This window comes from Ornithodoros turicata, chromosome 4 (assembly GCF_037126465.1).
Source record: "Ornithodoros turicata isolate Travis chromosome 4, ASM3712646v1, whole genome shotgun sequence".
Lineage (NCBI taxonomy): Eukaryota > Metazoa > Arthropoda > Arachnida > Ixodida > Argasidae > Ornithodoros > Ornithodoros turicata.
Window position 1 is genome coordinate 57,558,306 of NC_088204.1, and position 16,976 is coordinate 57,575,281.

The window sequence follows — 16,976 nt, forward strand, 5'->3', positions numbered from 1 at the left end:
CGTCATGTGGAGCAATGACACGATTTGCAAGTACCATCACTATAGTCTCAAAAAGAAAGAAGGTCAACCACCAATGAGTTGGGTCCCTTTCGAAAAAACAAATTGGCAAATTGGAGCTTATTTCGTCATGTGGAGCAATGACACGATTTGCCGGTAGGATCACTGTAGTCTCAAAAAGAAAGGTCATCCGCCAATCAGTTGTGTGATGCCGTGCACTATGTTACATGAATGCAAATCCTAGCCAGGAAGTTTGTATTGAAGCAACCTTTGAAAAAAAAGAAAAAAAAAATCTGTTGCCAAAAAGCAAGAGACAGGGCAACAAAAAGAAAACAGGATAATTGTGATCTTTGTGACATTTACTTTGCATTGCTCTGTCTCTGGCTTTTTGCCATCAGTCCTAGGTGCATTTTATTTCGTCAAAGGGCAATGTTCAACAGTATCACAGTAAAAGAAAATGAGCCATTTGTTATACAGACTCCAAGACATACTCCTCTGGGATCATCGATAAAACCATTTGTCCTGAGCAAGACAGTACAATACATTTCCTTACGTCCAGTGCACTGACAGTGACATATGCATTTGCTTCCTGAACAGATGCAAAATGAACTGAATTGCTGCCAGCAATGCAAGATAACATACTGTTCAAAACATACAGTTTTCTGAGTCTGAAGCACACATGAGCATTCACTGTACATGGATGATCGGTGCAGGTTGTGAAAATATCAGTGATTTGCCCAAATGAGTCTGCACCAGTTGAGACGAAAGAATTTTTCCGCCGCGACTTGTCCATCAAATCTACACAATAAGTAAAGGATCCAACCGTTGCTTTCTTGTACTTCATAATACCATCTTCTTTTCTTCCTTTCCCAAAAAGGTATATGCTGCCACACTTTGAACTTGCCTTTCTCAGGTTGTACCCCTTCAACAACGATCTGACAAAAAGCTTGAGGTCATCATGTTGCCAAGGCGAGGTTGTAGAAAGGATTTGTGGAATGTTCTGCAAGATGCAGAACTTCTCCACAATCTGTGAATGGGCATACCTTGTCCCGTTTACAAATCGTACCAACTTCCCATTAATTGATTCAAATGGGTATGCCGAAAACCCCCAAAGAGGTCCCCACTCTTTCACATGGTCTACCATGTGGAGGAGCATATGGGCATTGTATGTCATGTTATGGATTCCGTACAGCTGTTCGTATTCCTCCAAAAATTCTTCCATGGCCTTTTTGACATAACCAATTTTGTTCACTGGGACATGAGATTGTAGGCAGAAGTGCATTATGTGCACAAACTTCGTCCAGTTTTTGTAATAAGTCTTTGGAAGATACTCTTTCAAAACAACCGGCGAAAAGTAGAGCACCCAGTCCCGCCACTCAGATGCCTTCCAGAACTTCATTTCTGATAGAGGTCTTGGAAGCCTGCTCATCTCCCAGACCGGGGTCATCTTCCTAAGTTGCTCATCGACCTGTGACATGTAGCTGCCAATGTTGTACGCAGAACGTTTCTTGTGGCTGAACCAGAGAAATGTAGTTGCCCGTGCAAACCCATTGCAGACCGCATGCATGTAGTCCACAACGAATGAGCTGCAGAAGTTGAAAAAAGTCATAAAGAAAAGGACACTTGGACCTTTCACTCCAAGGCGATGAACACCCCTCTCCTGTGCCTGTTTTGCATGCTTCACAAAACGTTCATGTGTCCTGAGCCTTGCTGCAGGCCTTTGCATGGCGTATACACGGGTGTGCCCTCTGCCCTTGTCCACTACTTCACCACTGTGCTCGCACCATGCGCAGCCATGAGCACCGTTAAATTGGTTCATATTCATCACCATACACCGAGCAACAGTGTCCACAGTACACGGCCCCGGGTAAACACGGCATGTCTTGTTTTGTCCAGTCTGTGTCGTCCAAGCAATACCTTCCGAGGAAAGGCGATTCATAGTTTGAGCAAATGGCTTCAAGAAGCTATTCATTTTGGGTTTCTTTGCACCAAACCATAACCCAAAAAGCAACAACTGCTGTACCCTGTCCTTGTAAGGAAGCTCGTTTACTTGCAGCAGCAACGGCCATACACTGTGTCCCGAAGACTCAAATAAAGGAACACCATCAGTGTTCCATGTCACTGATATATCATCACTTGTTATGGGTAACCTGCTATATGCTGCACTCTGACTTATATCGCCAACATCATAGGAACGACAGAGACGGCTTTGCAACAGCTTCCCATTTGTTAGCGACTGCTTTATCTGCGTGTCGATGTCCAGGGTGAAGAAGAAGGAGCCTGACTGCAAGAGGCTCGTCACACTGTGTGTTGAATTGCACTGGGGGCACTGCACACTCGAAGTTGTAGAGGGTTCTGCAGTCAGGTACTCCAAGCATTCGGGACAGTATGTGTGTGCTGTCCGTCTACATTCCGACAGTGAAGAAAAGTTCTTGAAAAATAAAAACTTTGTGTTTGGAAAGCTTGTTCCTTGAGGTAGGTGTGCATCAAGCACTTTCAGTAGGCTTTCTGTCGCTTCCTTTGATGCATGATGTCTCAGGCTGTGTGCCATCACCATAACCAAGCTTTGAGATCGTGACAGCTTTGATCCTGCGTAGAGTGGCTCGTCCTGGAAAAGTTTAAGTCGAGAGCTTAGATAAGCATTTTTGCTGAAAATATTAGTGAACCAGGGGCTGCACAAAACACACAAAGCTTACCAGATCACTATTTCTGCCCAACATCTCATCGAGTTCCGACGTTCTGATGTTCCCGTCGCTCGAAGATGAGTCTTGCGAACTGTCATCACTTAATCCTGTGTCCTCGCTCTCGAAATTCGAATAGAGATCACCTCTGTCCGGGTCGTGGGAAGTTGTTGAAGAAGTGAGTTCGTTTGTTTGTGTTTCGTCTTCTTGGAAGGTTTGAAGCGTTGACATGACGAAATCACTCTCAGAATCGTCCGTACTACTGCAAGGGTCAGAGGAATTACTCGCTGCCTCCGTCACACCACCACTCGAGGCTTCATATGCTTTCAGCCTGCATTTCGTACGAACTGGAACAATACATGAGGCATCGTAAAGATACCTCTTGTATCCCTTTGTCTTGGGCATTTTTGAGCCCAACTAGCAAAAAAAAAACCACTGTTGATTAAACTGATTTCGCAAAGGACGTCCAAAGTAAAACAAAGATCGCAAGCCAAGGCAAAGCGTAAAGCTGTCGCTTTGGCTTGGATTGACTCGCTTGCTCGAGCTGGCTTTATGTAGGATACAAAGAAAGACCGCCGTTATAGCACACTTTTACGGCGAATCTGGCGAGATTCAGTGTAGTGGTAATTCATAAAAAAAAAGAGAGAATATAATTTATTTCTAACTGAGAAAATGTGACTTTTTCAAGGATTTTACCAACCATACCTGTTGCCGCAAGATAGCCGTCTCAAGCCGGCTCCTGCATGTTGTGACAGGTTGTGGTTCCGCCATAGCATTTGATCTCGTGGTGCATTTCGGATTTCGGCATTTCTTCCTCGTCACTGTCACGATGTACGTCCTAGTGAAATGGCCATCTGAAGATACCTGGGACGTGTACAACGTGCGTGCGCTTACAGACGTTGGAACTGGCTTCCGATTAATGTGCGAAGACAACGCACTTGAGAGTTTGCGTGGGGCACTTGTTAGTGTTCAATGGAAGGCTGGCGAAGAACCGGCAATGGCGGAACTACTTGATTGTGGTAAGTGAACTACTACGTACTTTTAAATAACAGTTGGGTCTTTAAATAACAGTTGGGTTGGTGTACTCATTGACTTGACTGTGTCTGGTATCGTACCGCAGGTTCAGAGAAGTCGATGGAACGGAAACGGACGAGGTTTGCAAAACGTGGTGCTGGTGGCAGTGGCGGCGGAAAGGAGGCAACTGGGGAACCCCCCTTGAAGTCACAGAGGGTAAGTTTTGCACGTAGGGACGCTCCTGATTAGCATTCTTTTTGGTGTAAGTTTGGTGTAAGTAGTATTAACGTTAACATTTCCTTCAGCTGTATGTGTGCTTTAATATTTAGGCCGAACCGGTCCACAGTAAAAGAAGACAACCCGTGGCAACTGTAGACTACTATAGAGCATGTGTGTTTCTAGCTTTGGAGAATTTTAAAAACACTGCATAAGTGTTACTGTAAGAAACTAACAACATAACATGTCTGTGCAGGTATCATGTAACAAGGAGACGACTTCCCAGTGCAATTGCAGCTGCAAGCAAAAGTTGGAGGACATTCAGAAATATGTCGAAACATTGGAGGAGCGTTTGAAAGTTGTAGAGAACAATTATGGTAGGCTACCCATCGTGTTGCAAATCAGCAGGACAGGATGCTAGATTATAGTCTTTCTCACCACTGTTAGATTCCTCAGTGCATAACCTGTTGCCCCCTTTTCTCTCCTTTAAGCACTGCGAGATTGACGTAATTTTTGCACTTCATGAAGTTGGCATGTGTTATTTTTACCTGAGTTGGTCTTTGCATTGCCAGATCATGCTGTGATTTATTCGGGTTACCATTTGGGGAATGTGTCAGCCTCAACTTTGCATTTTCCTGCTAAAGGTGTTTTTGCATGTGAATGCCAAAGATTTATTCAAGTTGGGTGAGGCTGGTACTTGTAGACTCCGGTTAGATTGACTTATGTTCATGGCAAAACATTCCAAACGATAAGCACAACTGTTCACCATGAACAGTTCTGATGACCGCATGTGTTGCATAGAGGCACCTCTGATTAGAATTTACTATGTATCGGGCCAGAAGTTTCACTTCAGGCACAGTGTATCTCTGTCTACCCTCCGATTAGAGCAGTGCAATCTTCGGCTAACATATTTAACCCCATACTATATCCTCCTTCCCGAAGCATTCGCGAACATCTGCAATTTTTGAGTGAAAAAAGAGTGTGGAAATTCACAGCAGTGCTGCTCAGGGTTGGCTTTTTTGGTTAACAAACCTAGACTTTTATGCTTAGGACTGTCTGCTTGATCACATGTTCCACCAGACAATCTCAAATATCGTTCACAACTGTAAGTCCATTTCTTAATAGCTACGTTCATAACGTGTAGCTTTTTTAGTTTGGATTCTCACAAATTTGGCCAACATATAATGTCCGTTATTGAGACCCCAAGCTTCCAGACAACTTCTAGCCCGATCAGCCGCACAATATATTGTTTTGACACCTGAGCTTACATATTTTATGTTTCCTCCATGCCTCCCCAGACTCCTATCGAATGGTGCGCCAATTGCGAAAAATAAGCCGCAGTCTTGAGTCGTCAAAACAGGGCGCAACAGCTGAAGCGGAACAGGTTTTTTTTTGTTTTTGGCTTTCTTTTTTTGTTGTTTAGTATAGTTTTCTTATTGCTGGTGATTATGTTTCGGAATGTTGATGTCAATTCCACTTTGCAGTCTTGATGGGTTGGCCTTTTGACAGTCCTTTGTAGCATAGGCTCTGCTTGTTAATATCGTAGTATTGGTGGTATTTCTTGGTTTTCAAACATCCTATTGTGCTATTAGTGGCAGCTTGCATGTCATGTTGTTGTAACGTTTTATGCACTCATGAAGTTCACGACAAATTAATACATTGTGAATGGGAATGCTTGCAGTGTATGGAGTTTAGGTTGATGTCTTTTGAATTCACTATACAGGTGAACATTGGCAGTGGGGTTCTTGTCGAAAAGGCAGTTCTTGACAGGCTCACTGTCCCGCGCAGCTCATCCTCTGTGAAAAGGTTGCGCAGAAGACTTCTAGCGAACTTTGTTGGTGCTCCTCGGCAGTGGGAGTCACTGCCGAGGAGCACCAACAAAGTTCGCTAGAAGTCTTCTGCGCAACCTTTTCACAGAGGATGAGCTGCGCGGGAAATCGCTCTTTGGAAAAGGGTCGAACGCATGCAAAGATGGACCTGTCAAGGAGGCCCTCGATCCTGTGCGCGTCAACGCAGTAATTGGTATGTAAGACACCCATGACCTGAACATGAACTTGGCTTGCTTCCTTGTGCTTTTGTAATGATCACAATGTTTTTGATTCTGCTGCCATATAATATATGCGACTTGAAACCTCCATGAAATAATTTCAGCCATATTTTTGATTGGTTATACTGTTTGCACCTGTTTCTTGATGGAGACAAAATGCACTTCAGGTTGCTTACTTTCCCTGCTTTATGCACCACTGGGAGGAATTACAAAAATTAAATTGATACAAATGATATGTTTCTTGTGAGGCTTGTGCTAGACACGTATGGATCGTGCATGGCAACCCCCGTTTGTAACACGTCTTCAAGCAACGGCACCAGTTTTTCCACGGCAGATTGCGTCATGAGAAATCCTGTTTTCATTTGGAAGTCCTGCATATGTTACTGTCATGTTAACATGGCTACATACCGGTTTACGCTCTGTTGTCCCTGAGCAAATATGAGGTGCCCTTTGTTTTCACACGTGAGTTTCACATGTCGAACTATCTAAAAACATTCACATGTCAAACTGTAAAATATAGTCTGGTTAAAATTACTGAGTCACTGGAAAAGCAACAAAAGTTATCATCAGCAAGATGCTGGAACTTATTTTTCCCAACTTTTGACACATTAGGCACAATGCTTTACATGTTGGGCTGTCTGTAATGATACCTCTCTTATTTTGCAGGTTACGTGAGTGGCAAGTTTGACACCACTGTGGTCCAAATCAAAAACAGCCTTTCTTCTTTGGTGTCACGCGAAATAAAGTAATCTCCTTGTATGCACACAACTCCTGTTTTGGGTATCGTTAACTGCATGTACGCACTAATGTCACTATTTGTAGTTTGTTGGCTTCTTTATGGACCTAGCTATGCACGTGCAACAAAGTGAACGATGTAGGCTGCTGTAGCTTCTACTCCGAGGGTTCACGAAATGTAGGAGGCCACATCAGGAACTCAAAAGGAAGCCATCACAAGCTCGAAGGAAGTGCAGTGATAATACATCATAAACACATCAGGAAGCCATCACAAGCTCGAAGGAAGTGCAGTGATAATACATCATAAACACATCAGGAAGCCATCACAAGCATAAGCAGAGGCTCATTGATAATACATCATACACTCATTAGAATTTCACTCATCACATTGTAATCAGAAACGCGGTGGCCAATTTTGATTAGAAATGCATCAGAAACTCGCTAGGAAATACATTAGCATTTCTGATGCATGTGATGTCAAAAAGCATTGACTTTACAACAGAAACTCATCAGCAATTTTTGTAAGGGTGCATAATAACCCCAAGTTTAATTATGCAAATATTTGCGAAGTGAACTCAGAACTTTGCCAAGGGAAGGTCACTTTTTTACCCCACCAATATAAAGACCGTGCCGAATTCACTCCAATTCATGATAATTGACAGTGATATTCACGAGCTATCCCATCGGAAAAAATAGCCGAACAGCATGCTTTTCGCAGCACCGGACCATAACGCGCGATGTCTTTCTGAACGCAATCGCTCGCAGTCCGACGAAAGGAGGTTCCGAAGCCAGCCACAGAGTGATAGTAGAAGAAGAAGTAGAAAAAGTAACAGTTCCCAAAATTGGGAGAGGGAAAGCATTATCCCAGCGAAAGTCGGACGTGATAAGCCATGCCTGCGTTATCTCTTTCTGCGATGCCGGGGTGGGCTGGGTTTTCAACCTCCTTTGGTCGGACTGACACAGATTGCGCTGAAAAATTCATCATGTGCTATTCTGTGCGACCTCCGTAGAGCATGATGTTCGGCTGTTTTTTACGATGGGATAGCTCCTGAATATCCCTGTCAATTATCATTAATTTGAGTAAATTAGACACGCTCTTCACATTGGTGGGGTAAAAAAGTGACCTTTACTCGGCAAATTTCCGACTTAAGCTCGCAAACATTTACATAATTAAACTTACGTTACACGGCATTCACATGAGGAGGTAGCAAAAACCCAGTAAGAACAAATACCGTTGACCGCATGACTCTAGGGGGTGTAGTTTTTAATTATAATTCAATGACACGTTTTCTGGGACACCCTGTATGTGTATATAAGTGCGAGTAGGTGGACCAACTGATGGATATGTCGTTGGCTGTGCCACTTTAGGTCTTTCAAATTTTCTCTTATTCGTTTGTTTTTTCTTCTTTTTCTATTCTTTTTTGTGCAGTGCATTGCGAAAGCAAACTCTCTGAACTCATATACAGCATGCGTCCGTGTGTACGACGCTGCAGGACGCGTGTGTGCAGAAGAACATACCAAGCCAGTTGTCTTTGTGCATTCAAAACAAGAAAGGTAAAACCAACCGTGCTCACATCGTATTTAAAAATCGTGAATCGGTCGAAAATGAGTCGAACTCTCTGTTTGCACTTGCCCGTGCTCTGTCTTTGTTTCACAGATACTTCACTCTAACGGCGACATGGTAGCACGGCGGCGGTCAGTGATGAACGATAACGCGCCTTTCACAGAAAGACCCCGGGGTCAGAATCGCACAATTCCAATTCAACAACCATGAAGCGTCGTTTGCTGATTAACGTATATTCGTGTCTCCTGACTGGTAATTAATATATCAATATCAATGACTTAAATGACTTAGGCCGAGGTAGCAGGCTTGGTTGACTGTCATATTCCTGTGATTCTGCGAACAACCCAGTGGGTTAGTTAACCACCGCTACATGAGCCACCTGCTGGGGCAGTCAACACAAACCTGTAATCCATATGGTGACGCTGCTGTCGTAACCACTACTAATCTTGTCTTTCATTTCGCGCAAAATCTTTCAAAATCGTGAACAACCGTTAACGTTTTCCTCTCCACTGTACCACAGAACTGTACCAGCACTGTACCACACAAACGGAACGCCTGTTGCCTGCTGCCTGTTGTGCTGGCCACCTGTGGCCCCTGAACTGGTTCGCGAACCGAACCGTTTGAAAAAAATCGGTTCGAACCATTATAGTTGCCTCCCGGAGCTGAACCGGAACTGAACCCTTTCCGTCGAACCTAAACCTGAACCGAACCGATAAACGTTTCGGTTCAACTCTCTGGCTCAAACACCATGTGGCACCTGGAACCGCTTATCGTGCAAGATATTTTTAAACGATATTTTGCGGCTTTCTGGTTGTGCACATCTCCGTGGCCTGAGTTGTTTCGTGTACATATCATCGGAGGTAGAGCCCTGCACCATCCGCGGATGGAAGCGGATATCCGCGGATATCCGCAAGATACTTCCGGATTCGGATGAAAATTTAGCACTTTCTGCGGTGTGCGGATCGGATGCGGTTGGCGCGAGGTCGGATGCGGATCGGATGCGGATATACCGCGTGCTGTCATTTTTCCACCAGCAATTTATTTGTATTGCGCGCCGACAGCCGACAGCGAGCGCATGCTCGGGTTCACCTTTGTCCATGCACGGCGCCAAGATGGGAGAGGAGGCATTCTGGCGTCTCGAACCGCGCGAGCACCGACGAGGTAGCGTTCCACGCGTTCCAGAAGTCCCTCCATATCGCGTTTGTTGAAAGGTTTACCTTGGCTTGTCGTCATGACTGAGTCCTTCCGTGACAGCATGGAGGCATCCGAAATTATACCAACATGCTTCCGGCGGTCTTTACGCATCTTTTGAAACGTGCGGATTTTGCGGATCGGATGCGGATGGTGCGTTTTGCTCAGCGGATCGGATGCGGATGTAAACTGTTGTGTTTGGTGCGGATGCGGATCGGATGCGGATAACATGTGCGCGGATGTGGGTCGGATGCGGATGCCAAAAATCTCATCCGCGCAGGGCTCTAATCGGAGGGATATGTACGTATACCAAGGAGGATAATCAATCACACATATTCATACCTGTGCAAGCAGACAAGCTATAACAATATTGTTCAAGTGCGCGTCTGATTCAGACACAGCTACCTTCATACTCTTCGAGGAGAATCCCGTTATATATGACACGAAGAAGGTTGTTTCGACGGATCTGGAATAGGTTTGCCGACAAGTATTCATAATTTCCTGAGTTCCGTGTTCTCGTAAGGGCATTAATTTTTGCCAAGATTAACAAAAGTACCTTTCAGGGCTGTCATGGAAGACCGAAACGAAAGTTTTTTTCTTCTACCACCACTACCATGCTGATAATTCGGGACTTTACGTGAGACTTTCACGAGACAACTGCGATCGGTAACACAATGCGAAGTGCCGAATATTTTGTGTGTTTTGTATGAAGCTTCACGGCTCATGATGACGTGTGAAAGTCCGAACACAAAGTTCCTTGGCACCACTTGTGTGGTAACCCACCGCCAGCTCCCGGCCACTTGCGCGCGTCGCTTCACTCCGGCCTGCCGCCGTTTTAGGGAAATAATAGGAGAGCTGCGATTGTATAGAGTTTCGGCATTCTGCCGCAGGGGCGCTGCCCAACGCGGACGGCAGGACGGCCGGGGAGGAAGTGAATATCAGCTGCTTGTGACCACGTGCTGCCCGTATTCGGTACTTTGTTTTGAGGTTCCGGAAGCCTGCTTGTGCCTTACGGTAACTTAAGTGATGTAGGACGGAACTGAAATGCGGCAGCAGTGATCCGCGTTTTGCACGACGCAGAATATGCAGAAAAACTTTTCGGTGCGGCTGTGTCCGTCAACAGAGAGGACAAATCTCAGGCTTATCGTACCACGACATACCTTTCAAATGTCAGCACGTAAAAATCTGTCCATATGGCGATTGTAGCCTTACGGACACGCGCGGCGGAACACTTCCGATTGAAAATGACGACCTGTAATGTAATTACGGCCTTGCGCGAAGCTTCAAAATTGACAATCTGACAAGTTCCGTATCCGCAGGAATCAAAGGGTGTTCAAGTGACAGGTCTGAATCTAGAGCGGGTGATATACTAGTATAGGTATACAGGGTGCGTCACGTAAGATTGACCAGAATTGTATTAAATTCGCGGTTTGTTTTTCTTTCCGAAAAGTCGTTGAATATATCTATTCCCGATGGGGCCTATTTAAAGGGGCTGGTATAACAGTAATTCCCGCATTTAATCGCACAATTTGCGCACTTTTACTCCCGAAAAAAGTCGGAAAAGTTGGGGTGCGGAAATTGCGCGGGAACGTTCGTTACGATATTCAAGCAACGCAAAATTTGAGAATTTTAGTATGCCGGTCATATAGAGTCTCGATAGAACCGATATTGACGTTATCACTGCATTGCGCAAGCGCGAAAGTAGTACCCAAATACCAGACAACCGCCGACGGTCGGGAGGCAAAATGCCGTTTAGTGCAAAATTTAGTCCCGACGTTTACTCCCCAGGACTGCAAATTGTCACTCAACTTCGCGAATGGTCTTCTGAATGCGACAGTCTACCGAAATATGTGCCCTTGGTCAATTTGATGACATAAGGCTGTATAACTCACCAAACGTAGCAATTTTCCAGCCACACACAGTAAGAAACAGTTAGCGCTGCTTTCTTCGCATTCTTCTTCTTTGCTTTCTTCGCTTGTGCCTATGTCGCTAGATTGTATATCACTCGATATATCACGGTTGACGGTTTGCTTCATTTCAGTATTTTCGTGCATGCACACGAATTATGTACCTGGGACTCTTATAGCAGCGCGTGCAATGCAGTCTCCACTCTGTGACATTCATTTACTCCCGTGCATTTGCTCCCGAAAGGGACTATTTTTTGTGGCAATGTATTTAGTCCCAAAAGGAGTAAAATTACTCCTTTTTTTCTTAGAGTGTAGCAATTTTCCAGCCGCACAGAGTAAGAAACAGTTAGCGCATCTTTCTTCGCAAATTGTGCCGTATGTATGGCGCAAGAGATTATATAACTCGATATATCACGGTTGACGGTTTGCTTCAAAGTATTTTCATGCATGCACACGAATTATGTACCTGGGACTCATGCAACAGCGCGTGACACAGTGATACAGTTCTTCGTGTTTGTGTTTGTTTACGTGTCTTGCCCATTGCCCATCGCTCAGGCCTGCCTATCATGAAAGAAATACAGCCTCCACTCTGTGACATTCATTTACTCCCGTGCATTTACTCCCGAAAGGGACTATTTTCTGTGGCAATGCATTTAGTCCCCAAAAGGAGTAAAAGTACTCTTTTTTTAGAGTGTACACGAAAAAAAAAAGCACGTCAATGCATTTTGCCATGGAACCAACACTGCGAAAATAAGTCATCAAGGAACAAAACTGTGACGCTCTTGCGCTTCCATTCTACTTATACACCATCGAGGGACCTCTCATGGCAACACCCATGTGTGGGCAGTGCTTTTTAAAGCTCATGGTCGACAGGTATTCTAAGAAAACCAGATGGAATGCAATGCTTCAATGGCGGGCAGCGACTACCCAGAGCTCAAGCCAACTTTAAGAGCACGTGTCCCGCAATTCTGGGAATGACACTGGAAAGCTGGTGGATGAACTCCATAACGGCAGACCTGAGCGGGGTAACAACACGTAGACAAAGGAACACAGCTACACCTAGAACGCTGAAAATGCTACTCAATCAACTTGGAGGCAGGGACTGAAACGGGAACGGAACCAAAAACCGTTTGGAACAAAATTTTTTTTCAAGAACAGTAACGTGAATGTAACCGCAATTCACCATCGCCAATCATCCGAAATCGTGATGAAAATGAACCGAAAAATATGGTTCCGGTTACCGCCTCATTTGAATCGGTTAAAGCGCGCACGCCAACAACTTTGGATGAGGTATTTGTATCGCTTTACAGCTCTGATCCGCGGTGTAGTAGATCTCTATGATCTAGTAGATCTAGTACGCATCTTATGATACGTATATTGTGTGTATCCCTAATGCGTTATGGAATGTTTTATTGCGATGACTTAAGATATGAAGAGTCGCACGTTGTTTGTTTCGATTTCGACACTTGTTTGCTTAACCGCTGAACGCACGTAGTCTTCCTTACCTTGTAGCATGTTACTCCATGAGCGAAATGAATCTTCATGAGATAATGGAGACCGCAACAATTAACAATTATGCTACGGGCAACGTCGCAAACGGACAAGGTGCGTCGAAGAAAGAGTTCACGCTATCTTCGACCTAACAGATGGCACTGCACCACAATTTCAGAACGGAACATATAAATATGTTAAGTTTTACCCGTTTGCACTTTGAAGCTCATTTTGCGACCTCCACGCACCCTGCAGATACATACTAGAGAAAACAGAAAAAAAAATACAGGTTCAACTGTTTGTTTACCGGTAACCGCGGATATTAAAACGGCGAATCCCATAACCGTAACGGAAGCCGCTTTCAGACCTCTGACACTGAACCGTAACCGAATCGAGATTCGTTTGGGTTTCAGTCCCTTCTTGGAGGTATCTATTCGGCGTTGTTTCTCATCGGCATTCAACAATTTCGCACCCACTAGGCAGCTTCCGCGCACTGAACTTCATGAATTCACAAGCTCAATCCATTCTCTAGGTGTGCCTAAGGCCTCCGCGCAATTGTTTTAGCCCAAAATTCGCCGAGCTGCCAAAATGAGGTCATGGACGCAGCATGGACTTCTGGTGTTGACGACGTCTCCCCAATCATACGGCGTCTTCGATGCAACAAAAAATCCACACTGAAAGTTGGTACACCACTACTTCACGGTTGAGTGTGGCGGGCACTCGTCACTTAACGTTGGCATCATTCACTCGTAGAGTTCCCTTGGTGTTATGCCCCTGCATGAACCGTATCTTAATGAGAGCACAAAGTTCATCCTTTGAAAATTTCACGCTTGTAATAGTCATGATTCTGTTGACAGCCAGAGTATAGCCCGACCGGGAACGAACGCCTTGCGTTACAAAAGTACAATTTCTCTTTTTCCTCTTCATCTCGTTCTTTATGTCTACGATGGCGAGATCGCGTTCTTACGTCTGGAAGTGGGTCGGGACGAGAACTTTTCAGCTGGCGTTCGGGTAGCCGCGACTGGAAAAATATTAGGATTATATTAGATTGAAGTGAAAAATGTCATCGCTTGTCATCTCTAGCTTCGTCCTTGTGAAGTAGCTTCCTGAAGAAACCGTCTGAGTCCGTGTCTGAGTGCGCATTATATGAATTTGAATCTGTCCGTATATGACCCCCTGAATGTGTGCTGTATGTGTCACTGTCACCCTCAATTTACCCATGTCCTACAGACGTGTGTTACTGAGCTGCCAGTAACATCTGGTGCATCACGTCATGAAGCTCATGTGCCGTGTTTCACACAGCTGTTGTTGACGCTTCCACGTCTCTTCAATTTGGTCGTTGCGTAAGGGTCAGCTAACGCATAATAAAGAAAAGATAATGCACAACACAGACTTTACTGTTTCGTGAAAACGCTAAAGAAACGTAAAATATTGTATTAAACGAACGAAAAAAACAAGCATTATGCATTGCTGTCTTCCCATCAAACCCTTCCGTGAGGTATTCCTTGTCAAAAATGACTGTACACAAGCGCCACAGCCTTGTGACTACTCTGCAGTACACTAGCGCCACCCCTCCATAGTAACTTTTTGCTTCACGCGGTACGGTTGTACACCGGCAGACAGAAGAGGAACGACGGCGAACACGCTTTCAAACGGCCACGTTTCAAGGAAAACTGGTACTGGCAAGCTCCTGCTGGAGGAACTGTTATCATCATACTTTAATGATGAGAGTTGTGTTATCACCTCTATGCGGGGACTGTCGGTGTCACAGTGGACTCGCTCGCAATGAATAGTTCATATAACAGTTACCGAATCACGGAGCTCGTTACAAAGGCTGAACCACAAGTTCACCATAACAGAAGCCATTGGGAACGAGAGTAGCAGCAAGCAACGCCATACCATCGCCGCGAGGCAAGTTACATGAACCTGACCTGGACTAACGTCACTTACCAGGGAACTACATTCGTAACGGACACGTACATACCCGCTAGGATCTAGGGTCTTGCCTCACTGGCAATTTCGTTCCCCATACATACTCTTACGTTGAACTTCTCTAATTCTCCATTACAAACGCAGGTCTAAAACTTACGCTATCACAAGGCAACCTGCATTGTAGTGCATAGTGCTACCTCTTTGCGGGTACTGTTGGATACCGTCATCTTGATAGAGGTTTTATTCTTAAAATATGACACGTATATGAATCGGAGGCAAGAAAATTTGCGGTATCAGGGGGCCGTTGTCAGCGTTAATTCACATTGTTTGGACTTCTTTACATCGAGGCGTTGTATTTGTTCTAAGTGGAATATCCGACCGCATGAAACGGTAGCCTCAATGAAAAACAGTTTCCATTATGTTAATAAGTGAATAATTGGTGACTTGAAATATTGAAATTTACACACGTTCGGGTCTAGAGAGACGCTACCGACATTGTATACACAAGGAAGTGCTCAACATAGCAAGTTTTACCTCTAAATTGCTGCCATCTCTGATGCTTCTGTCTTTTTTTTTAATTTGGGGAGGGAAATATATTTATTAGAAGGGGAAAAGAAGGAGAGAAAAGCGGAAATGTCAGCCAAACGGGCAGAGGTATAAACTGATGCAGATCCATAGTAGCAAGCGTGACTGTAATTCACAAAATTAAAAAAATAAAATTTAATGACATTCTTAAAGGCAGCAGGGAAGCTATTAATATTAACAACGGCATTTGAAAGTTTATTCCGAAAGAAACCCACATTGCCAATTTTAAGCGAGACAGAAAAACCTAAATATTTTTTAGCCAGGGCTAAAATTGTGGTGGAAGGACGCGGGGCGACGCCTGGTGGAAAACAATCGCCCATTCGTCGAGCAACAGTGTTACGTGTCCCCAACACTCTATCGGCTAAGGAATAGGCTAAGTAGCCGGCTTCTTGAACTATCTAAGTTTGTTCGAACGAGATATTTTCTCAAAATGCAACAACATTGGTACATCATGAAAATGGGTAACAGAACTGTCAGCAGAATCACCGTGAGAGTCACCTACGCAAAAATGCACCCCGTCCCGCGAGCAGGCGTGGTGATGGTAGCGGTTCACAGATGTTAAGAGATAAAAAATAAGAATAAATAAATAAATAAGCGAAAAACAAGAAAGAGAGGGCGGTCTGCCTGCCGAGACGGGCGACAAGTTGCCACAGAGAAAGAAAATACTAGGCACGACACATGGAGCTGTTACGTTCACGTTCGCGCTTAGACGCTGGGTTGTGCGTAATATGAAATCTGATTATAAAACAAAGAACTACAAGGTGAATAAGAACGAAATGTGCTGCGTATGTATGCTGAGGACCCAGGCTGCAATGTGAGCCAGCGGTATCAAATTCCTGCTGCTTTACAGTACCTTTAAAGGAGCCCTGAGGTGAGCCCCCCCCCCCTTTTTTTTTTCGCTGCTGAATGTTCTGCAACGAATAACATGATCTCCTGCAAAAGAGCCAAGAGCGCGCGCTATGCCTTGTTCCACGCACTTTCCAAAAATCATCTCCTAGTGAAAAGAGCGTATCGCAGAACGAGGACGCCGTGACGTAACATGATCTCCGGCATGTGATCCGTGACGTACAGCGTCGCAGCTCAAACATGTATAAGCGGCGCGTAAGCTGAAAAGAAAAAAAAAGCACGGGGCGTTTTCCACGTCCCGCCAGGACCATGTCGTCCGTCCACGGCTGCTTTCTTCGGCTGTTTTTTTAAATACGATTGCTCAGCTATAACACACCGCAGAGCGAAAATATTTTGCATTGTGACTCCACGACTCCACGACTGACTCCAGGACAGCCTCACAGATAAGGCAGGGTTTGAGCCACGCACCTCGTTGCTCCTGTAAAGGAGGTAAGAACTCCTATTTGCAGGTATTTAGTTACGGGTGCAATAGGCGCAATATTGTTCATCTACGCTTCGTAATTCTATTGACAATGTATTGTTCAATACTTCTCCTTCATAACGTGTGCAGCTTAATACCAAAAAACCACTCTTTTTTTCGGATAAGGGCGAGTAGACGTACCGCCATCCAGATATCTCTATCCATTGTTACATCATTTGAAGAATCGTAGCACCCAATCAGGCGCCAACGCGGAGGTACATATAACGTTCTGCTCTACACTCTTAAAAAT

At 44.7% G+C, this 16,976-nt stretch overlaps 2 protein-coding genes across 4 annotated transcripts; one reads left to right on the top strand and one right to left on the bottom strand.

Moving 5' to 3' along the window:
* Positions 1-344: 344 nt before the first annotated feature.
* On the bottom strand, positions 345-3,159 carry LOC135393227 (uncharacterized). Its single transcript, XM_064623714.1, has 2 exons — positions 2,694-3,159; positions 345-2,605 (listed from the first exon to the last, which is right to left on the bottom strand). Exons 1-2 carry the CDS (start codon positions 3,081-3,083, stop codon positions 467-469), a joined length of 2,529 nt encoding a protein of 842 aa, XP_064479784.1. The 5' UTR covers positions 3,084-3,159; the 3' UTR covers positions 345-466.
* A 97-nt stretch (positions 3,160-3,256) lies between these two features.
* LOC135393228 (uncharacterized) lies at positions 3,257-7,212 on the top strand. 3 transcript variants are annotated; one of them, XM_064623716.1, is made up of 4 exons: positions 3,257-3,697; positions 3,799-3,908; positions 4,165-4,285; positions 6,622-7,212. In XM_064623716.1, the coding sequence occupies exons 1-4, from the start codon at positions 3,508-3,510 to the stop codon at positions 6,702-6,704; spliced, it is 504 nt and encodes a 167-aa protein (XP_064479786.1). In that variant the 5' UTR covers positions 3,257-3,507; the 3' UTR covers positions 6,705-7,212. The 3 variants fall into 3 exon arrangements, with proteins under 3 accessions (XP_064479786.1, XP_064479785.1, XP_064479787.1); XM_064623715.1 differs by lacking the exon at positions 6,622-7,212 and adding an exon at positions 5,207-5,695; XM_064623717.1 differs by lacking the exon at positions 6,622-7,212 and adding an exon at positions 5,632-5,682.
* Positions 7,213-16,976: the final 9,764 nt, after the last annotated feature.